General features: G+C 46.7%; 1 protein-coding gene across 4 annotated transcripts in view; it reads right to left on the bottom strand.

The window, feature by feature from the left end:
* The window catches only part of POLQ (DNA polymerase theta), a 53,719-nt gene that overhangs the window by 27,675 nt on the left and 869 nt on the right, over positions 1-25,175 (bottom strand). For all 4 annotated transcript variants that reach the window (XM_075197454.1, XM_075197455.1, XM_075197456.1 and 1 more), the window contains exons 2-15: positions 23,929-24,684; positions 20,890-21,072; positions 20,296-20,426; positions 19,149-19,305; positions 17,617-17,725; positions 16,122-16,344; positions 12,302-12,461; positions 11,096-11,245; positions 10,735-10,947; positions 8,923-9,062; positions 8,520-8,715; positions 7,964-8,106; positions 7,671-7,864; positions 3,006-3,130 (exon numbers count right to left, since the gene is read on the bottom strand). In XM_075197454.1, coding sequence (XP_075053555.1) covers positions 3,006-3,130; positions 7,671-7,864; positions 7,964-8,106; positions 8,520-8,715; positions 8,923-9,062; positions 10,735-10,947; positions 11,096-11,245; positions 12,302-12,461; positions 16,122-16,344; positions 17,617-17,725; positions 19,149-19,305; positions 20,296-20,426; positions 20,890-21,072; positions 23,929-24,436 — 2,632 coding nt within the window. In that variant the 5' untranslated portion in view covers positions 24,437-24,684. The remainder of the gene's footprint in view (positions 1-3,005; positions 3,131-7,670; positions 7,865-7,963; positions 8,107-8,519; positions 8,716-8,922; positions 9,063-10,734; positions 10,948-11,095; positions 11,246-12,301; positions 12,462-16,121; positions 16,345-17,616; positions 17,726-19,148; positions 19,306-20,295; positions 20,427-20,889; positions 21,073-23,928; positions 24,685-25,175) is intronic.

Raw genomic sequence — 25,175 nt, 5'->3', positions numbered from 1 at the left:
CAGAACCTGCAACACACAGAGGGTGACATTACACCGTGACTGTGATCCAATACACAGAACCTGCAACACAAAGAGGGTGACATTACACTGAGACTGCGATCCAATACACAGAACCTGCTACACACAGAGGGTGACATTACACTGTGACTGTGATCCAATACACAGAACCTGCAACACAAAGAGGGTGACATTACACTGAGACTGCGATCCAATACACAGAACCTGCTACACACAGAGGGTGACATTACACTGAGACTGCGATCCAATACACAGAACCTGCAACACAAAGAGGGTGACATTACACTGAGACTGCGATCCAATACACAGAACCTGCTACACACAGAGGGTGACATTACACCGTGACTGTGATCCAATACACAGAACCTGCTACACAGAGAGGGTGACATTACACTGAGACTGCAATCCAATATACAGAACCTGCTACACACAGAGGGTGACATTACACCGTGACTGTGATCCAATACACAGAACCTGCTACACACAGAGGGTGACATTACACCGTGACTGTGATCCAATACACAGAACCTGCTACACACAGAGGGTGACATTACACCGTGACTGTGATCCAATACACAGAACCTGCTACACACGGAGGGCGACATTACACTGAGACTGCGATCCAATACACAGAACCTGCTACACACAGAGGGTGACATTACACCGTGACTGTGATCCAATACACAGAACTTGCAACACAAAGAGGGTGACATTACACTGAGACTGCAATCTAATACACAGAACCTGCTACACACAGGGTGACATTACACTGAGACTGCAATCTAATACACAGAACCTGCTACACACAGAGGGTGACATTACACTGAGACTGCAATCTAATACACAGAACCTGCTACACACAGAGGGTGACATTACACCGTGACTGTGATCCAATACACAGAACCTGCAACACAAAGAGGGTGACATTACACTGAGACTGCAATCTAATACACAGAACCTGCTACACACAGGGTGAGATTACACTGACACTGCGATCCAATACACAGAACCTGCTACACACGGAGGGCGACATTACACTGAGACTGCGATCCAATACACAGAACCTGCTACACACAGGGTGACATTACACTGAGACTGCAAACTAATACACAGAACCTGCTACACACAGGGTGACATTACACTGAGACTGCGATCCAATACACAGAACCTGCTACACACAGAGGGTGACATTACACCGTGACTGTGATCCAATACACAGAACCTGCTACACACGGAGGGCGACATTACACCGTGACTGTGATCCAATACACAGAACCTGCAACACAAAGAGGGTGACATTACACTGAGACTGCGATCCAATACACAGAACCTGCAACACAAAGAGGGTGACATTACACCGTGACTGTGATCCAATACACAGAACCTGCTACACACGGAGGGCGACATTACACTGAGACTGCGATCCAATACACAGAACCTGCTACACACGGAGGGCGACATTACACTGAGACTGCGATCCAATACACAGAACCTGCTACACACAGGGTTACATTACACTGAGACTGCGATCCAATACACAGAACCTGCTACACACAGAGGGTGACATTACACCGTGACTGTGATCCAATACACAGAACCTGCTACACACGGAGGGCGACATTACACTGAGACTGCGATCCAATACACAGAACCTGCTACACACAGAGGGTGACATTACACTGAGACTGCGATCCAATACACAGAACCTGCAACACAAAGAGGGTGACATTACACTGAGACTGCGATCCAATACACAGAACCTGCTACACACAGAGGGTGACATTACACCGTGACTGTGATCCAATACACAGAACCTGCAACACAAAGAGGGTGACATTACACTGAGACTGCGATCCAATACACAGAACCTGCTACACACAGAGGGTGACATTACACCGTGACTGCAATCCAATACACAGAACCTGCTACACACAGGGTGACATTACACCGTGACTGTGATCCAATACACAGAACCTGCTACACACGGAGGGCGACATTACACCGTGACTGTGATCCAATACACAGAACCTGCAACACAAAGAGGGTGACATTACACTGAGACTGCGATCCAATACACAGAACCTGCAACACAAAGAGGGTGACATTACACCGTGACTGCGATCCAATACACAGAACCTGCTACACACAGAGGGTGACATTACACCGTGACTGTGATCCAATACACAGAACTAGCTACACACAGAGGGTAACATTACACCGAGACTGCAATTAAACACACAGAACCTGACATTACACCGGGACTGTGATCCAATACACAGAACCTGACATTATACCGGGACTGCGATCCAATACACAGAACCTGGAACACACAGAGAGTGACATTACACCGGGACTGCGATCCTATACACAGAACTAGCTACACACAGAGGGTAACATTACACCAAGACTGCAATCAAACACACAGAACCTGACATTACACCGGGACTGCGATCCTATACACAGAACTAGCTACACACAGAGGGTAACATTACACTAAGACTGCAATCAAACACACAGAACCTGACATTACACCGGGACTGCGATCCTATACACAGAACCTGCTACACACACAGGGTGACATTACACCGGGACTGCGATCCAACAATAGCCCGGGATACAAATTAAATTACATTAAAAGCTGCATATTCAAAGTGGAATTAAGAAAACATGATTTCCAAATTGAGAGAAATTTTCAAAAGATTTCCCGCCATAACTCCATGTCACCTAGGAGCAATAAAATAAAGATATTGGGGGGGTGCATCCTACCTACACGGTCCCAGAAAGTAGTTTTTTTCTTTATAAAAGAACTAAACTATATAGTTAATTTCTGTAAACGAAAATATGCAAATGCCATATACCTAGAAGACATTTATTTACTGTCATTTGACTGAAATGAGTTTATTTGACACCTAGACAAAGTGCTGAATCATGAAAATATCTGGAAGCTGGTATTTTATCCTGCTGGCTCCTACAGCGCAGTGTCTCACCTGCATAGGTCGCTGCCGATTGTTGCAGGGACTGGAGCTGCCCGCGGCTGCAGCCATATTTCTTTGTCAGTTCTGATAAAGGGACTTCGCTGATTAAGTCCAGCAGCACAAGACTCGTGTAGAACCTGTAGAAGCAACAAAACTAGTGCTGTAAAAACCACGAGGACTGCAAAATATCAGGCACCTTCCTATACGCAGAAATGTCTCCGGGCCCGAGAATCTTGTTGTAAAATGTCACTGCATTGTCTCCTGAATTCGGCCAACAAACGGCTTAAATGCTAACTCCCCTCAAGATGATCCTGAAAGCCTATAAACAAATATGCTGGGTACAACAGTTTAAAGGACTAGAGCAACCTGCAGCCAATCAGATCATAAGAAGAATTACACGGCTAGACCCACCTAAGCCAATCAGAACACAGGATAGGGTTAACCAACCAGTAGCCAATCAGAGGATTAGAAAATTGACATGACTAAAGCAACCTGTAACCAATCAGAGCATTAGAAGAATCACAGAGCTAGACCCATATGTAGCCAATAAGAACACAGGACAGGGTTAGTCCAAACTGTAGCCAATCAGAGCACAAGACTGTTCACAAAGTAATTATTTGCGGATTGTTACACAAATGTTTAATAAAGTCCTTAGTTCTCTGTTAGACAGGACTTTTCTGTTTCCATTTAAGCCGGTCAGTCCCAACCACTCTCTCCCATCGTCTGTCTCTTGTCTCATTTTAATTATTTTTATTTATATCCACATATTAGCATTACTTAATAAAGTAACTTTTAAAAATATCCAATGAAGTAATCACGCACATAAGGACATAGGGCCTGATTCATTAAGGAACTTAAATAAGAAAACTTACTCAAATTCTTGCCTAAGTTCCTTAATGTATCAGTGATTTCATGAACTTTCTCTCTGGCTTGTAGAACCAGAAACTACAATGTTGTAGCAGTAAGGATGTGACAGATGTAGGGTGGAGGTGACAGATGTAGGGTGGAGGTGACAGATGTAGGGTGGAGGTGACAGATGTAAGGTGGAGGCGACAGATGTAGGGTGGAGGCGACAGATGTAGGGTGGAGGCGACAGATGTAGGGTGGATGTGACAGATGTAGGGTGGAGGTGACAGATGTATGGTGGAGGTGACAGATGTATGGTGGAGGTGACAGATGTATGGTGGAGGTGACAGATGTAGGGTGGAGGTGACAGATGTAGGGTGGAGGTGACAGATGTATGGTGGAGGTGACAGATGTAGGGTGGATGTGACAGATGTAGGGTGGATGTGACAGATGTATGGTGGAGGTGACAGATGTATGGTGGAGGTGACAGATGTAGGGTGGAGGTGACAGATGTAGGGTGGAGGTGACAGATGTAGGGTGGAGGTGACAGATGTGTGGTCTATGTGACAGATGTATGGTGGAGGTGACAGATGTGTGGTCTATGTGACAGATGTATGGTGGAGGAGACAGATGTGACAGATGTATGGTGGAGGTGACAGATGTATGGTGGAGGTGACAGATGTATGGTGGAGGTGACAGATGTGTGGTCTATGTGACAGATGTATGGTGGAGGTGACAGATGTATGGTGGATGTGACAGATGTATGGTGGAGGTGACAGATGTGACAGATGTATGGTGGAGGTGACAGATGTATGGTGGATGTGACAGATGTAGGGTGGAGGTGACAGATGTATGGTGGAGGTGACAGATGTATGGTGGAGGTGACAGATGTATGGTGGAGGTGACAGATGTATGGTGGATGTGACAGATGTAGGGTGGAGGTGACAGATGTAGGGTGGAGGTGACAGATGTATGGTGGAGGTGACAGATGTATGGTGGAGGTGACAGATGTATGGTGGAGGTGACAGATGTATGGTGGAGGTGACAGATGTGTGGTCTATGTGACAGATGTATGGTGGAGGTGACAGATGTATGGTGGATGTGACAGATGTATGGTGGAGGTGACAGATGTATGGTGGAGGTGACAGATGTGACAGATGTATGGTGGAGGTGACAGATGTATGGTGGATGTGACAGATGTAGGGTGGAGGTGACAGATGTATGGTGGAGGTGACAGATGTAGGTAGGGTGGAGGTGACAGATGTATGGTGGAGGTGACAGATGTAGGGTGGAGGTGACAGATGTAGGGTGGAGGTGACAGATGTATGGTGGATGTGACAGATGTATGGTGGAGGTGACAGATGTAGGGTGGAGGTGACAGATGTATGGTGGAGGTGACAGATGTAGGGTGGAGGTGACAGATGTATGGTGGAGGTGACAGATGTATGGTGGAGGTGACAGATGTAGGGTGGATGTGACAGATGTATGGTGGAGGTGACAGATGTATGGTGGAGGTGACAGATGTATGGTGGAGGTGACAGATGTAGGGTGGATGTGACAGATGTATGGTGGAGGTGACAGATGTATGGTATCGTGGAGGTGACAGATGTAGGGTGGAGGGGACAGATGTAGGGTGGAGGGGACAGATGTAGGGTGGATGGGACAGATGTAGGGTGGAGGGGACAGATGTAGGGTGGAGGGGACAGATGTAGGGTGGATGTGACAGATGTAGGGTGGAGGTGACAGATGTATGGTGGAGGTGACAGATGTGTGGTCTATGTGACAGATGTATGGTGGAGGTGACAGATGTATGGTGGATGTGACAGATGTATGGTGGAGGTGACAGATGTATGGTGGAGGTGACAGATGTGACAGATGTATGGTGGAGGTGACAGATGTATGGTGGATGTGACAGATGTATGGTGGATGGGACAGATGTATGGTGGAGGTGACAGATGTATGGTGGAGGTGACAGATGTAGGGTGGAGGTGACAGATGTAGGGTGGAGGTGACAGATGTATGGTGGATGTGACAGATGTATGGTGGAGGTGACAGATGTAGGGTGGAGGTGACAGATGTATGGTGGAGGTGACAGATGTAGGGTGGAGGTGACAGATGTATGGTGGAGGTGACAGATGTATGGTGGAGGTGACAGATGTAGGGTGGATGTGACAGATGTATGGTGGAGGTGACAGATGTATGGTGGAGGTGACAGATGTATGGTGGAGGTGACAGATGTAGGGTGGATGTGACAGATGTATGGTGGAGGTGACAGATGTATGGTATCGTGGAGGTGACAGATGTAGGGTGGAGGGGACAGATGTAGGGTGGAGGGGACAGATGTAGGGTGGATGGGACAGATGTAGGGTGGAGGGGACAGATGTAGGGTGGAGGGGACAGATGTAGGGTGGATGTGACAGATGTAGGGTGGAGGTGACAGATGTATGGTGGAGGTGACAGATGTAGGGTGGAGGTGACAGATGTAGGGTGGAGGTGACAGATGTAGGGTGGAGGTGACAGATGTATGGTGGAGGTGACAGATGTATGGTGGATGTGACAGATGTAGGGTGGAGGTGACAGATGTAGGGTGGAGGTGACAGATGTAGGGTGGAGGTGACAGATGTAGGGTGGAGGTGACAGATGTAGGGTGGATGTGACAGATGTATGGTGGAGGTGACAGATGTATGGTGGAGGTGACAGATGTAGGGTGGAGGTGACAGATGTAGGGTGGAGGTGACAGATGTAGGGTGGATGTGACAGATGTATGGTGGAGGTGACAGATGTGACAGATGTATGGTGGAGGTGACAGATGTAGGGTGGAGGTGACAGATGTAGGGTGAAGGTGACAGATGTATGGTGGAGGTGACAGATGTAGGGTGGAGGTGACAGATGTAGGGTGGAGGTGACAGATGTATGGTGGAGGTGACAGATGTATGGTGGAGGTGACAGATGTATGGTGGAGGGGACAGATGTATGGTGGATGTGACAGATGTAGGGTGGAGGTGACAGATGTAGGGTGGAGGTGACAGATGTAGGGTGAAGGTGACAGATGTATGGTGGAGGTGACAGATGTAGGGTGGAGATGACAGATGTAGGGTGAAGGTGACAGATGTAGGGTGAAGGTGACAGATGTATGGTGGATGTGACAGATGTATGGTGGAGGTGACAGATGTAGGGTGGAGGTGACAGATGTAGGGTGGAGGTGACAGATGTATGGTGGAGGTGACAGATGTATGGTGGAGGTGACAGATGTAGGGTGGAGGTGACAGATGTAGGGTGAAGGTGACAGATGTATGGTGGAGGTGACAGATGTATGGTGGAGGTGACAGATGTATGGTGGAGGTGACAGATACTGCCGACATGTTATCGCCAGTAGTAGATGTTAGGCTCAAGCAGTTCAGGTTTACATTGACTGGCTGACACATTTGTGTGGTAGTCCGGTATAGCGGACACTTAAGCAGATCGGTTAGTTAAGGAAATGTTTTCCTGTGATATTATTGTTAATGGGCCATGTTCAACATGCAATTTACACACATCAAGTATAAAAACATAGAAAGCAGCACCCATCATAAAGCTTCACAGTGGATTGGTAAAAGGCCAGCTGTGCAGTCCGTCACACGAATCACAGGGTCTGGTACTGAGATGGGGGTTTCCCTTGTCATTAAACATCCATTTCTGTATATATATTATTATTTTTTTATACCTGAAGCTAACATATTTTCTATACATCTATTTAATGTAACAGGTTTCTTTCTTTAAAGATCGTACTGACGTGACTTTGCAACCTGTTTCAAAGCATATCCAATGAATGTATATGTAATGAACGGTCACCTTTTATGGATTGCGATCTGCCTCTGCTGCCGATCATTTTTAGCGGTAATTTTCCCTTTAACTGAACGCGCCAGAAACCCTTCCTCAATTCCCACCAGCTCGGCTACACGCTTCATCGAGACAGGAAGTTTCTCCCAGAGACAGAAGAACTGATACCAGTCAATAGTCGCCCATTCCTCGTACACAGGGGTGACCTAAATCGGGCCAGGAGCACATCATTGGTCATTAACCCTCAGGACAGGAAAGAACATCATTCATGAATATTAACACCATTCACGGTCATTTTCTCATACCAGATAAAGGATGTGCAGGTCATTCTCCAGCACAAAGCCCTTCATTGCCCTTTGGAGATCAGCAAATATCCCCAGAGCCTCAGAGGGAGAAAGAGAGGAGGAGAGAGTAGCGGAGCCAAACTTTGTCGGACGATAAACCTCAACTGCAAACAAACAAGAATAGAAGTTGTCGGCAGATTCATAGAACAAAGCTAACTTACAGAGGCAGAAATGATATTGCACTGTGGCCCCAAAATGTTCCTGAGGCCCTATAAAAATACTATAGGGTCATTATTACGAGTATTGGTAAATGCAGTCGGCCTGTGTATGAGGTTTACTTGCAATCATACAACAGGCACCAAAAAGGATCCTGCTGATCATCCCAAGCACCAAACGGTCAGATGGCGTCCACTTTCATCACCCAAGTGTACAGACAACTTGAACAGTGATCCCCGCACAGGGCTCTTGGGTGAGAAGCAGTAACGCAACACGTGTGGCCAGAATGGAGAGACTAGGCCGGCTGACTCCTCAGCTGGTTGTCAGTTAGAGGGTCTCGCACACTCCATGAAGTAATTACCTTCACTCCCATCACGGTTTTCCTCGAGCACCTGTATAAACTCGTTCCCCAGCAGCCATTCCACACAGGCCTCAATGGTCCCTGAGGCCCCCTGTTGAGGTCCCTCGTTCTCCTGTCTCATGCTGGCCGCTAGGAGGGTGCAGGAGGCATAAAGACGAACGTCATCTGGAGTGTCTGCCACCCTGCCAACGATGATCTGATGCACAAAAACCTTCAATTAACTGGATTGTGGTCACCGCTTATTAATGCTATAAGCCATTAAAGATTAACAGAAGAACACAAGAACCCAGCTGCTATAGATACAGATTACTAATGTAATAGCTCAACATCTTTGTCCAACAATTTCTGATAAATTAACCCACTGACTCTTGCGGCAGTAACGGATTAGGAGGACACCTCTTACCTCTAGAATAGCTCGGATCATGGTGCCTGTGACTCCGGTCCCTTCTTTCCGGAGACAGCTCTGTACCGGTTTCAGGGTCCCCTGCAACAAGCTGACCCCCTTTGACCTCTCCGATGGCTTGCAGACAAGAATGCTCTCACCTGCCCAAAACAGGAAGCAGAGATCAACACAAGGACACAGCCCCCTGCTCCAGCGGACTTATTATCCAGGATACAAAACGTGTCAACATTTACGCAGTGCTGTACAGTTCATAGGGGGTTCAATGATATTATATAACTGTATAGACATAAGATAATGCTTACGAGGGTCCGCTCTGTGAGACCTAACATTCTACAGGTCTTAGCCCAACATGGATCTGCTCATTCATATTAGCTGAATGTGTTTTATAAGGTTACTTTGCAGATTCAACAAATTCCGTGATCTTTCAATATTAAATAATTTAATAGTAAACAACACAAGAGATGGAACTGGGTCAGGGAAATATAGCAACCGATCATCTACATAGAGAGGCATTTTTTTCCCACTACCTCACCAAGCCTCCAATTCCCTCAGGATGTCGCCCATAGGTCCACATAACACGGAAGACAGAAGACAACTCCACACAGCCAAACATCTGCATATAGTGAAACTGACCCATTTCATTACACGGGGTCTACACAAGAGCCAGAGAAGCTCATAAATGAGGACTTACAAACCAGACAAGTGATTGGCTGGGGTTACCCTGGAGTTCCCCCCTCACATATGCAGAAGTGAACACTGGGACATAGTTTAGCTGTTAAGAAGGTTGTCTGGTTTGTCCCAGAAGTGGCGAGAAGACCGTGGTCGGGAATAATTCTCTATAAGCTCTATGGGAAGTCCATGGACTTTGGGCCTTAAAGAAATACATCTCTATCGTCTCTTCATACAAAGATGAAGGGGACACATCTGCTAAATATCAAACCACATCTTTATAAAAAATATAAAACAAAGGCGGAGTATACGGTACAAAAGTATAATCGAAAATATAGATGTTTTAACAACATCATTTGCAGTAATGTATCCACGGGTATATGCCGAGGGAGGTTCCCAGAGTAAACAGTTGTCTGCTAATACCACATGGTCATTTACAGTCATCTCTCCAACGTCTACAGCTGGGGCCCATCGTCCAGTAGGAGGAGGCCAAGCCCCAGTCAGACACACAATAATTCAGAGCAGTAATCACCTATGGATCGAGATAAATGTGATACATCAACTACGGAAGGTTACAATCGCAAGTGGTAAATCTATCCAGCATCCATACCTCAGGGAGACGAGGTCACCTAGTGGGCGGACGCAGTACTGCATTACTGCATATGAATCTTCCCATTCCTCTGTAACCCAGTCATTGCAGTGTAGAGAACTTGTTTATTAATATAGAGTCTACCCTGGAAAGAGGGCAGTAAGAGGAATGGTACACAGACCCCACCCTGGGTGTTCAACTTATCCATTGTCACAGTGTTACCCATCCATAATTTACTATTTAAGCCCCTAGTGTTAAATAATGTACCCCTATTTGTAGTCAGAGATGGTGAGGGTGTATTAACGGGTACTACAAGTCTCCTATTTCATGCCAGGCTATGTGTAAGGATGTAGAAGGACAACAGAATTGGAGGCCCCCGAGAAATGTGGGCCACACCCAAGATGTCTCAGCTCTGTACCCCGTGTGTCACATCACGTCTCATACAGTCACCAGCGTGACAGCTCCTGACACGTCTCAAAGTCAGTAAAAATAGGGATAAGAGAGAACTGAATGGATTTGTTGTCCTGATATTAGGACTTCCGATTTACACTTACCCTCCGTATCAACTCCTTTCCTTCCAGCTCTCCCAGCCATCTGCTTATAGGTGAGGATGTCCAGAAGTCGCCCATTAAAAAGCGGGGTTCTAATGACGACCCGACGGGCAGGGAGGTTCACCCCGGAGGACAAGGTGGAGGTCGCCGTGAGTACACGCACAATGCCCTGCCGGAAGGCTCCTTCAATAATGTCTCGTTCATCGAATGTCAGCCCTGTGAACATGCAACATACACATGTGAACCACAGATAGGGACAAGGGCTATTGCATGGATGAGGTGTTTATCAGGGTCATGAACTAATCAAACACAAAGAGGTCTCAGGTTTAATGTTTTCATTGTAAGTGCAGATTAAACGTGATACCAGCGTGATGGAAGGCCACGCCCCACGGCACGGTGCGCTTCAGAATGGCGTCCAGCCCTGCCGGACAGCGCTTCAGTTGTCCCACCACATCCTGAATGCCGTCCTTGTCTAGGACCACCGGAGAGATAACTGCTTCCGATGTGCTGCCACCTTGGGAGGGGGGAGAACAGAATTAAGAGGTGCGGCTTTTCTAAAACCAAGATAACAGAAACGTATATATGCAGCCCCAGAGAGAACCACAAATCCTCTATACACAACGGAGTATTGGTCCTGCTCACCGGTGATACACACAATATTACTGTCTGCTACATTAGATCATGTTATAGCACATTATAATAATAATACAATTACAGTGTAGTTGTCTCAGAGACAACTACACTGTAATTTTATTCACTGAGTGTGAGCAGTACGGCAAGCGACTGTTCCATTTCCTATCCCCTCCTGTGCAGAGTTATTAACACAGTACGTCTACTGAGAGACTGCAGCAACATCTCTACTTTATATAATCATATAAAAGATTACAGACCTGATAATGAAGCAATGGGCAGTCTCTTATGACAACATGAACCCAGAAAAGAATACGCTAACAAACGCTGACATTCTGCAACCTCTGTAGATGTGACAGCAGCGCTAACATGCTGCGCTATGCTGCTGCCATCTAGTGGTTATCATGGAAGTGAAGGAGGAACAAGTGGAGAATTGAAACTTTGGCAGATGATACCAGATAGAATAAAACACAAGGAAGACCCATATGTTGGCATCCACGTGGATGTGGCAGTAGTGTGTGATACCCGGAGAAACCAAACTAAAGAGAAACACTCCACAAGAGGCCAGGCAGTGACCTAAGCTGAACCTCCCAGGCGCCATGCTGTATCGGATAAGACATTTCAGGCACACTATATGTTACAGAAAACACTTGTGGACAAGGTCATCTCATAAACAAAACATTATTCTTGGAAAATAAAGTGCGTGATACGGATTTTGATGTTTGAAGCATTAGGTATTCATCATGCCGATTCCCAGCAATATATAAATCTACAAGATTGGTTGTGTCCAGCAAGTGGACGTCGATCTAGCAGCGCTCCCTTATTCTATAGGCACTCGTGGAACACGCTTCCTGCAGCAACCAACGTGTGACGCCAATAATCTGGTCCTTCTACAAAGATAATATCTAGGACTCCAACATGCACATATCCGTCAACTCACCGGCCGTCTCCTGCAAAGCCTTCTGATACACATTGTAGAACTCTCGGGCGATGGTATCACTTAACTTCTCACACCAGTTTTTGGAAGGGCAGAAGATTAAGATGGAATGCCCGTCACGTACGGTCTCATAACACAGACTGATGATGTGATCCTCGTCCCCCTACAAAGAGCACAGGATTAAGGTTCATAGTTGGAGAAAATAATACAGAACTCAGGAACCAGTCACTTAAAGCTAGGAGCCATCCTGGAAATATGTGCACCCATTCACATTATTACAAACAACAAAAGGTAGACCGACTCCCGGGATTTGTCAAAGCCCTGGCCTAGTAACCCAGGAATGTGTAAGCTGACAAAGAGACTTATTAAAGTGTTAAATCTATTTTGTCTGAAGCCAATCAAAGAACAGAAAACCCGAGCAGATAAACAGGATATAAGTCCCAAACTGGACATTCAGGTTGTGTATGTCCGTCTTCCCTTTTCACTTTGAAGAAAGTGATTTAATAGTAAATTAATAAATCCACATTTTCCAATTTACCCATCTGGAGGACAAAGACATAACTCTGGGGACATCCCAAAGCCCTCACATAGGGAGAGAAGGAAAGACCTTTAGAAGAGAATGGAGACCATGGCTTCAAGCACCTTCCTTGTTGAGGCTCAGCCTGTGGAAGCAACAATTCTCACTTGGCGATCATAAGAAGGAATGCAAGGATGAGTCCTAGGTCACCGTAACAATCTCACACGTAACATGTTGTCACCGACTATACAGACACCAACCACCCAACATTTCAGCTATGGGCTTGGTTCTATCATGCTGGGGGCATGGCCGAGTCACATTGGGGCACCCCTTCATTGCCACCCGCACCTCCCGCTGTGAGCGGGACACACCCAGCATTATGCAGAGATACAGTGGAAACACAATCCTCCAGAGATAACCAGAGGACAGACTCCTGTGTCTGTGGACATTTGTAAAACTGGCCCCATCGGCAGCAGAGGGGGAAAGAGGTTTGTTATTAAAGTGCCTCCTACGGATAGAGCTTAACCCCCAGAGTGATGTCTGTGGCCCCCAGATGGCTGAAACTTAATCATTTTCCGGATCTCTGGGTTTCTTGGACATTTGGGGGTAAATTTATCAAGCTGCGGCTTTGAAAAAGTGGAGATGTTGCCTATAGCAACCAATCAAATTCTAGTTATTTATTTAGTACATTCTACAAAATGACAGCTAGAATCTGATTGGTTGCTATAGGCAACATCTCCACTCTTTCAAACCCGCAGTTTAGTAAATATACCCCCAAGAGTCATTTCTCCATACTTATTCTCCTGGACCTCTACTTTGCTTTCTTCCATATTGATCACCCTCTTCTCCTACACGCTTCACTCCACTCGCCTGTGTGACACCGTTCCTTCCTGGTTCCCGTCCCACCTAACGAGTACTTTAAATATTGCACCATTTTAGTATATCAGCAATTTTGAATTTAAAGGGAATTGTCCATTGGGCAAACTAGATGGGCCAAGTGGTTCCAATCTGCAGTCACATTCTATGTAAAATACAACAGGGGACATTAATGAAAGGGGTGGATACAAGTAAGATTTACGGCTGGCTTATTTGGATGCCCAAAATACATCTAGTACACCCGCTGTCCAAAGCTGTTGTATTGTGAGAGGACTGTTGCATACAAATACAACTTCCCTGCATCACATCCCTTCCTCCAGCAGACTGCCCTTCCTTCTCCAGCATCACATCCCCTCCTCCATCAGACTGCCCTTCCTTCTCCTGCATCACATCCCCTCCTCCGGCAGACTGCCCTTCCTTCCCCTGCATCACATCCCCTCCTCCGGCAGACTGCCCTTCCTTCCCCTGCATCACATCCCCTCCTCCGGCAGACTGCCCTTCCTTGCCCTGATTCACATCCCCTCCTCCAGCAGACTGCCCTTCCTTCCCCTGCATGACATCCCCACCTCGACAGACTGTCCTTCCTTCCCATGCATCACATCCCCTCCTCCGGCAGACTGTCCTTCCTTCCCCTGCATCACATCTCCACCTCCGACAGACTGCCCTTCCTTCCCCTGCATCACATCCCCTCCTCCGGCAGACTGCCCTTCCTTCCCATGCATCACATCCCCTCCTCTGGCAGACTGTCCTTCCTTCCCCTGCATCACATCCCCACCTCCGACAGACTGCCCTTCCTTCCCCTGCATCACATCTCCTTCTCTGGCAGACTGCCCTTCCTTCCCCTGCATCACATCCCATCCTCCGGCAGACTGCCCTTACTTCCCCTGCATCACATCCCCTTCTCTGGCAGACTGCCCTTCCTTCCCCTGCATCACATCCCCTCCTTCGGCAGACTGCCCTTCCTTCCCCTGCATCACATCCCCTCCTTCGGCAGACTGCCCTTCCTTCCACTGCATCACATCCCATTCTCCAGCAGACTGCCCTTCCTTCCCCTGCATCACATCCCATCCTCCGGCAGACTGTCCTTCCTTCCCCTGCATCACATCCCCTCCTCTGACAGACTGCCCTTCCTTCTCCTGCATCACATCCCCTTCTCCGGCAGACTGCCCTTCCTTCTCCTGCATCACATCCCCTCCTCTGACAGACTGCCCTTCCTTCTCCTGCATCACATCCCATCCTCCGGCAGACTGCCCTTCCTTCCCTTGCATCACATCCCATCCTCCGGCAGACTGTCCTTCCTTCCCCTGCATCACATCCCCTCCTCTGACAGACTGCCCTTCCTTCTCCTGCATCACATCCCCTTCTCCGGCAGACTGCCCTTCCTTCCCCTGCATCACATCCCCTTCTCTGGCAGACTGCCCTTCCTTCCCCTGCATCACATCCCATCCTCCGGCAGACTGCCCTTCCTTCCACTGCATCACATCCCATCCTCCGGCAGACTGCCCTTCCTTCCCCTGCATCACGTCCCCTTCTCTGGCAGACTGCCCTTCCTTCCCCCGCATCACATCCCATCTTTTGGCAGACTGCCCTTCCTTCCCCTGCATCACATCCCCTCCTCCATCAGACTGCCCTTCCTTCTCCTGCATCACATCCCCTCCTCTGACAGACTGCACTTCCTTCTCCTGCATCACATCCCCTCCTCCGGCAGACTGCCCTTCCTTCTCCTGCATCACATCCCCTCCTCCGACAGACTGCCCTTCCTTCTCCTGCATCACATCCCCTCCTCTGGCAGACTGCCCTTCCTTCCACTGCATCACATCCCATCCTCCGGCAGACTGCCCTTCCTTCTCCTGCATCACATCCCCTCCTCTGACAGACTGCCCTTCCTTCTCCTGCATCACATCCCCTTCTCCGGCAGACTGCCCTTCCTTCTCCTGCATCACATCCCCTCCTCCGACAGACTGCCCTTCCTTCTCCTGCATCACATCCCCTCCTCCGGCAGACTGCCCTTCCTTCCACTGCATCACATCCCATCCTCCGGCAGACTGCCCTTCCTTCCCCTGCATCACAACCCATCCTCCGGCAGACTGCCCTTCCTTCCCCTGCATCACATCCCCTCCTCCGGCAGACTGCCCTTCCTTCCACTGCATCACAACCCATCCTCCGGCAGACTGCCCTTCCTTCTCCTGCATCACATCCCCTCTTCCAGCAGACTACCCTTCCTTCTCCTGCATCACATCCCCTCTTCCAGCAGACTGCCCTTCCTTCCCTGTATCATATTATATGCTCTGGGAAATTGAGTTTCCTATAACCCCCCATCACATTCCTCCCTTCTGCAGGCTGCTCCTCCTCTTGCACCCTCATTTTTCTGTATTACATTCCCTTCTGTCCTTTGCTCAGTACCATTCGGCCACTGAGACTGTGTCTTACCTTCACCAGAATTAAAGGCTCAAACTCTCGTACAGGAGACATTGTGCTACCAAACACAGTTTTGCCAATTTTAATGTGTTCTTTAAGAGGCACCGGGCGGTAATCAGTGTGGTAGAGCTCTGCATTGAGCCATGAAGCCAGCAGGCTGAGATTCGGCAGGGTGGCACTCATACCCACAATCTGTACTTCATTCCAGGAGCTTCCTCTATCGACATCTTTATCTCTACAACACACCAAACATTGGAGGAGAAACTTTATAAAACAAATGTATAGTCCCAGCAGCTGGGATCTACAGAATAAGACAGATAGGAACCGAGAAGTCCCCCAAAAATAATCAACCACAACATTAAAACCACTGACAAGTGCAGTGAATAACATTGATTATCAGGTTACAATGACACCTGTCAGGGGTAGGATATATTAGGCAGCAAGTGAACAGCCAGTTCTTCATAAGTTGATATGATGGAAGCAGGAAAAATGGGCAATGTAAGGATCTGTGTGACTTTGACAAGGACCAAATTGTGATGGCTAAACGACTGGGTCAGAGCATCATCATCATCATCATCATCACCATTTATTTATATAGCGCCACTAATTCCGCAGCGCTGTACAGAGAACTCATTCACATCAGTCCCTGCCCCATTGGAGCTTACAGTCTAAATTCCCTAACACACACAGACAGACAGACAGACAGAGAGAGAGACTAGGGTCAATTTTGATAGCAGCCAATTAACCTACCAGTATGTTTTTGGAGTGTGGGAGGAAACCGGAGCACCCGGAGGAAACCCACGCAAACACGGGGAGAACATACAAACTCCTCACAGATAAGGCCATGGTCGAGAATTGAACTCATGACCCCAGTGCTATAAGGCAGAAGTGCTAACCACTACGCCACCGTGCTGCCCCAAAACGGCCGGTCTTGTGGGGTGTTCCCGGTCTGCAGTGGTTAGTACCTACCAAAAGTGATCCAAGAAAGGACAACTGATGAACCAGCGAGAGGATGCACTATAGGAAGAAGGAAAGCTGGTGGAGGCAGTGTGATGCTCTGGGTACCCCTTCATGGGAACAGTATTCCCTGATGGCAGAGGCCTCTTTCAGCAGAATAATGCACCCTGCCACACTGCAAAACTGAATGTTGTTCAGGAATGGTTTGGAGTCAAGTCAACACCTTGAACTCTTTATCAGGTTCCTTAAATTTACCAGATTTCAACCCGATTGAGCATGTGGGATGAGTTGAAAAAACAAGTCCGAGCTATGGAGGCCCCACCTCACTACTTACAGGGCTAATGTCTGCTGCTAACGTCTTGGTGCCAGATACCACAGGACACCTACAGGGGACTCGTGGAGTCCACGCCTCGATGGGTCAGAGCTGTAATGGTGGCAGGAGAGGAACTACACAGTATTAGGCAGGTGGAATTAATGTTGTGGCTGATCGGTCTACATATACATACATGACACATACATACGCATACATTATATACACATATATGCTTACTTGTCAGCCCTTTTCTGAGTAACGTATCGGACCTTAGCGAGGAGAAGTTCCAGCAAATAACCACGATGTGAATCTCCCAACATGTGCAGCTCATCAACCACCATCATCCCTGTGCAGGAGACATCACACTTTAACCATTACCCCCGGGCAAGAGACATCACACCGTAACTATTACTCCTGAGCAGGAGACATCACACCGTAACTATTACTCCTGAGCAGGAGACATCACACCGTAACCATTACCCCCGGTTAGGAGACATCACACAGTAACCATTACCCCCGGGCAAGAGACATCACACCGTAACTATTACTCCTGAGCAGGAGACATCACACCGTAACCATTACCCCCAGGCAAGAGACATCACACCGTAACCATTACCCCCGGGCAGGAGACATCACACCGTAACTATTACCCCCGGGCAGGAGACATCACACTGTAACCATTACCCCCGGGCAGGAGACATCACACTGTAACCATTACCCCCGGGCAAGAGACATCACACCGTAACTATTACTCCTGAGCAGGAGACATCACACCGTAACCATTACCCCCGGGCAGGAGACATCACACCGTAACCATTACCCCCGGGCAGGAGACATCACACCGTAACTATTACTCCTGAGCAGGAGACATCACACCGTAACCATTACCCCCGGTTAGGAGACATCACACAGTAACCATTACCCCCGGGCAAGAGACATCACACCGTAACCATTACCCCGGGCAAGAGACATCACACCGTAAAAATTACCCCCGGGCAGGAGACATCACACCGTAACCATTACCCCCGGGCAGGAGACATCACACCGTAACCATTACCCCCGGGCAGGAGACATCACACCGTAACTATTACTCCTGAGCAGGAGACATCACACCGTAACCATTACCCCCAGTTAGGAGACATCACACCGTAACCATTACCCCCGGGCAGGAGACATCACACCCCAACCATTACCCCCGGGCAGGAGACATCACACCGTAACCATTACCCCCAGGAGATACCTGCACCCCGTCACCCCTGGGCAGGAGACATCACACCGTAACTAATAGCCCTGTGTAGGAGACATCACACCTCAAAATCCTGGGGCAGGAGACATCACACCGTAACTAATACCCACGGGCAGGAGACACTTCACGCCCTCACCCCTGTGTAGAAGACACCTCACCGTAACTATTACCCCCAGGCAGGAGACATCTGCACCCTTTTACTCCCAGACAGAAGACACCTCACTTATCCTCCCAGGGCACAGACATGTACTATGTATAAGAGCATACACCCTCCAACATCTATTATTATACACAAAAGCCACACGTATAAAAGATGAAAAACCTCCTATAGACAGCCAGGAACTCTGTTCTCTCTGTATGTTCAGAGTACTGGACTGAAGAGCTTACACCTGTACCATGCAGAGGGTGGAGAGTAAAGGTCTGATGGACAGAGAGGAAGCCGGTAAGGACTATTCCTGAGCGGTACTAGAAACGGGTGTAACATCACCCTATTCCATCTGCAATAATTGATATTACAACGTACCTAACAAATCTATCCTGTCCTCTTCTATCAGCCGGTTCACCAAACCATTCGCTTTCTCAATGGTGCAGACAGCGACATCTATAGAGGAGAAACCACCAGCTGGAGATGAGCCGCCGGCGTACCCCGCCACCCTCACCCCCACCTCCTGGAACAGGTTCTGCAACACAGGAAGTTCCGGGTATGTTACAGGGATCATTAACTTCATTATCTTATACAATTCTGCTACTAATCCTGGAGATCACGGAAACAGGAACATGACTCACGCTGGATCAATCAGTGCTGGTGCACTGTACCAAGATACCAGCACATGACAGGTTAATGTTCTCCCAATCACCCCTGAACCCCTAACCCCTGGCTAAACAAGCTGACAGCATTATAAATCTGTAGTTTTATGTGAATGCCCTTTTCAGGGCGCTCAGTTTTACAGAATATCTGTCTAATAATATATCCAGCAGGACAATCGTGTGGATGGATCATGGACAGTATATTAGTTACTTGTAGCGTATTAGAATGATGGACAGTACTATATAACATTAGTTACTGCAGTCAGGGGCTAAACCTGTGCACAATTCACTAGTTATATAGTCATAATATATGACATAATTTAGTTCTATGGTTGCATAGTTTATGTATCTGTAATGTCCACAAATTATAACCCTGGATCTTAATTAAGAGCTAATTCCATCTATTATATACAGTGTAAAGCAATGGCAGAGCTTTATAATATATGCATCTTCTAGAAGCTACTGACTGAAGAGTATCAGAAAGTAACCGGATGTCATTATGGAGGGTGAACAACCTGCAACGTTGTATCTTATGTATACTGATACATTATTTATAACAACAATTGTTTCTAAAACCAGACATTATATTGTTATACATACTTAGCTAGAGGTATATATCTGTAACATCCCTAATGGTGTCTTATTATACAAACATGTACATGTACGAAGAAGTCTTAAATAACTATTAATGTTACATTTTAGCGTCCTAGAACTTTCCTCCTTTCATACTTCGTTCCGCTGAGTAGTATTAGATACTGTATGTAACATTGGATTGTATACTGCATTGATGTACTGGATGAGCAGAAACAGTCTGTAATATGTTGGACTGATAGGAGAACGTGGACAGAAGAGACACAGGTTACCTGCAAGTAATATGTTTTCTCTTTGGCGACAGAGACGAAGGGGAGGATAAATAGCGCTTTCTTCCGTGTTTCCAGAACTCTCTTCAAAATAAGCAGCTCAGCCACCAGCGTCTTCCCTGCACTTGTAGGAGCTGGGGAGAGAAGATCGACATCAGGTGCTCAGTATAACTGCGGGATACCACTTATATATACCTGATATTATGTCTTTATAGACAACAGAAACCAGAAATGTGCTGTAGATCAGCTCACAGATAAATACAATATATCATCATACCTCTAGTCCTAACGGTACAAACCACCACAAATTCTTTTCCAGCAGGTAACATACATTGTAGCCCCGCTAGTAGCGCCCTCTTACCGCTTTATCTAATTGTACCCCGTCTTATTTTACTACTGTGTTTACTGTCACTATATACAGAGATGGTGTCAGCCTCTACCAATATGAGAGCTTCCGTTCTCACCTGGACCACCTGCCTCTCCTGTTATATACAGAATAAACATTCAGAATGACCTGTCACAGGATAATAAACACTAAGTGCCAGCTAGGTACCTGGCACTGGTAGTAAAACAGATGGCACCTGGAATGGGACTCACCAGAATAGACCAGGTTGCTCCCGGCCAGGACTTGCCCCAGCATCAGACACTCCGCCTGCCACTCAAACATCTGCACCACGCCCAGGCTGCCATACTTCTCCAGGACGGCCGCGGGCAGACCCCAGCTGGCCAGCAGCAGCTTGTCTGCCAGACCCTCCGGAGCTGCCATACGGAGGCTTTGTCCTTAGAGGAAACAACAGATATGTGATAATAACATGTCAGACAAAGATACAGATTGAGGAAACACCTGCCTCCCAATTACTGTCAGCTACAAGCAGTCAATCAGCCCTGGCTACAAAGTATCTGTCAGAGTAACATCTCCCTGGGTGACTGATTCTATAAACAGAATAGATTAAATGTTTCTTCTAATTAATTAAAAAGTGACAGTTAATTATTAGCTTATTTTCTTATTAGTGTTCAGTAAGACCGGCATTTAATGGTCGTCATTAAATGCAGGTCTGTTTGCACAGTAAGATGTAACGATCAGGGACCTCTCTATCCTCTTCTCCCCCTGATATGTCCAGTACTTGCTCTGTTTTTATGTGTGATTTGTAGTTTGTACGGTTTCCCATTCTGACTGTCCAGCACTTCAGCGCCTACAGATAAACAAAGATGACGATATATCTCTAAGTCTGTATTGCTGAATAAGTCATATAACTGGAGTGTTTATACATATATAAACATGTCCACCATGCTCTCTCAATTCCCTGCAGCAGTAGCAACGTTAGGAGGGAGTTCCTCTAACAGAGCAGACACACAGTGACTGACAACTTGCTCATCTTGCCTTGGAGAACTGACTTATGTGGATTGATGAATTCCTACAGAGAGACCGGGCCAGCGATGTGACCGCAGCTACGTCCCAGCATTCTGGCCTGTATTAGATCCCATTAGTACACTGTGATAGAGAGGCCTTTGTGTTTTTGCTGTGTATAATGGAGCGAGGAGGTAATACTTTATATTATATCAGAGCTGCAGTGAGATTTCAGGTTACCGCTGAACAAATAAAAGCTAGTGCCAGGGATATAGGAGGGTATCAGATTCTTACTTAGACAACACCCCCTGTTTTTTTTACACCAGTTTTCATCAATGTTTCCAATGTATTTTACCTTTATGTTTCATACCAAAATTTCAATGTTGGAGATTAGTGTTTCTTGTACATGATTCTGCCTGTAAATGGTTTAAGAAATATAACTCTGATTATGATAGTACAGTGCCCCAGTGGGGACATTATACTAGATAATGGGCTTTAACTAAGCCATAACCTTTAGTCAAAAGCACCCACAGAATCAGAATCCCAATTTTACTAAAAATACAATATGTATTGGAGCAGTACAGGAAATAATGTGGCAAGATGAGAAATTACATAAAGCCATTATTATGGCATTATTACTTGTTTTGTATGTTTATTTTTTATATCATCTGTTTATTGAATTTTTAAAGAAAAACAGACAAAAAAGAAAAGCCTAAAAATAGAGTGTACTTATACAAAGTACATTAAATACGGCCATTATTATTATTAGTAATATTGTTAAGGGGTCTCAGGTGGCAGATCTCCAAAGACAGAGAATAACATGTAGCAGATGGTCATGCTTATTGCGTGTGTAGCGCCGGGATCCATATTGCATGTGACGAGTGTGTATCAGCTGAAACGTCTCTATACTCCCCGTTATATTTACTATTGGATTTGCTGCGGACATGGACAAATCACTTATGTGCGACATATAAGGCTCCCATAATAATGAAATGTAGGGAGCTCCGGTGCCATCTACGACCTGGATGTAATAACTGTAGTCAATGAGAGCGGATTTATCACATACTGGCTCATCGACTGTGCTAAATATTTGTTCAGGACAAATCCAAATAAGCCAGCCGGAAATCTTACTTCTATCCGTCCCTTTCATTAATGTCCCCTGTGGTATTTTACATAGAATGTGATGCAGATTGGAACCACTTGGCCCATCTAGTCTGCTCAATGGACAATTCCTTTTAAATTCAAACTGGCTGTTGTACCAAAATGGTGCAATATCTAAAGTACTGGATAGTTAGGACGGGAACCAGGAAGGAACGTTGTAGGCCAGAGGAGTGAGGGGTGTAGGAGAACAGGGTGATCAACATGGCAGAAAACAACAGAGAGGTCCAGAAGAATAAGTATGGAGAAATGACTCTTCGGGGTATATTTACTAAACTGCAGGTTTGAAAAAGTGGAGGTGTTGCCTATAGCAACCAATTAGCTTCTAGATGTCATTTTGCAGAATATACTAAATACATGATAACTAGAATCTGATTGGCTGCTATAGACAATATCTCCACTTTTCCAAACCCACAGTTTAGTAAATATACCCCTTAGACTTTGCAGTAAGTAGATCATTGGCCAATTTTGTGAGATCAGTTTCAGTGGAATGTTGGGGACAGAAGTCTGATTGCAGAGAGCGGAGAACGGAATGAGAGGAGAGAAGTGAGACAGGCGTTTTTACACTAATCGCTCAAGTAGTTTGAAGGCAAAGAGGAGGAGAGAAGTAGGATGGAAGTTGAAGAGAGAGGCTGGATCGAGAGATGGTTTCTTTAGAATAGGTGAGATGAGCACATGCTTAAAGGAAGATTGAAATGTGCCAGTGGAGAGAGACAGGTTGAAGAGGTGAGTTAGAGGTGGGCATGCAGTGGAGGAGAGGGAGCGGAGTAGTTGAGAGAGAATAGGGTCTAGGGGACAGGTTGTAGGCTGAGATGATGAGATTAGAGCAGAGACTTCGTGTTCAGTTACTGGAGAGAATGAATGGAAGGTGGATTGGGTTGTGTAGGTGATAGTGGGTAGTGTGGGTGGAATTTGGCGTATCCCATTGAACAGTGCTAATTTTGCCTTTGAAATAGGTGTAAAATTGTGGACTGTTAGGGAGGAAGGGGCAGGAGGTGAAGGTGGGAAAGTCTTCGGGGATTAGAATTGTGTGGATATTAGAGATCTGACAAATATTGGAGCTGATAATCATTGATTCAGCCAACAGTAAAGTGTTAAAGCCAAGTGAACACCGGTGGCATCATATTTACCAGTGGCAGAAAGGCTGGTCTCCAGTAGTGTGCGGTCCAGACCAGCAGGGGGTGCTAGAACGGATACAGACAGGTTGGCACTGGCATTGTGGTCCTGTCTCTTCTGTTTCTCTAGTATGGAGGCCTGCTGTGCCGGGCTGAATAGGATGTAGTTTTTATTGTAGCTTGCGATGGTGCTGGTGTCTGCAGACTTGTCCTTGCTCCATCCAGCTCTCTGGGCCTGGAGCCCATGATCCTGAGGTCGGGATTTACTATACTTGCTATGTAGTGATGCCCTCTTTGAAGTTGAGGGACTTGTGGAGTCTTCTGACCCCGGGCTGGTTAGAGATTGGGGCCGGTTGCGTTTGCGACTGTTGTGAGGCCCAAGAACGGCTTTAGTTGTACAAGGCATCTTGGCTTTGCGGTTATCTTCCTTTACTGTCATACCGCCAAACAAAATATTTGCCAGGCTGACACTAGTAGCCGGAGAACCACCAGCTACCGGCGGCCTGTGCAATGACTGCATCATGCAGTTCTCAGTTACCAGCTCAGGTTATTCATACAATGACCCGGCCAGTCCGCCATAAACACAAACCTACTGAGCAACAACAACAAGTTGTGTTCACTTCCTCAGGTTATTGTGTAGAGTCTGGACCTTGGTTACACCACGACAGAGGACAGTGTTGTTAGTTACGTTCTCATTTGCTGATCGGACGCCGGGAAGCCACAAACTGGGTGAAGCGGAGTCAGAATTACCAGCCCCCGGCAGAACCAGTCCTGCGATGGAAACAAGAAGACTTTAATATGTACAAGAGATCTCTAACAATCCACAACAGACACAGGAGGGCATTTACTAGCTCTGTATTTAGGTACAGAAATATGTAATGATACACAGCAACCAATCAGCAGTTAACTTTAATCTGTCTAGTGCAATTTAGATAATGAAAGGAAGTTTCTAATTGGTTGCTATGATTATATGCAAATGTTGCACTAAACTGTAATGCTAGTAAATTATTCCTACAGCCTGGTGCATAACGCAGCTTTCAGAAAGTACCTGAGGGATTAGAATGGAATCATTTGTGTTATGTATCATAATTGGAGATTATTCACAAATAATAATGATAATAACGATAATAACGTTATCTAGCAGCAGAGAGTCCAACAGATATTCACTGCGTAAACATACCCCACCCTCTCTCTAGGGAGATTTTACCCTTGTACTCCCCAAGGGTCCCCCTATGCCCCTCCCCAAGGGTCCCCCTATGCCC

This window comes from Mixophyes fleayi, chromosome 2 (genome assembly GCF_038048845.1).
Source record: "Mixophyes fleayi isolate aMixFle1 chromosome 2, aMixFle1.hap1, whole genome shotgun sequence".
NCBI lineage: Eukaryota > Metazoa > Chordata > Amphibia > Anura > Limnodynastidae > Mixophyes > Mixophyes fleayi.
This window is presented reverse-complemented; position numbering and strand designations above follow the sequence as displayed.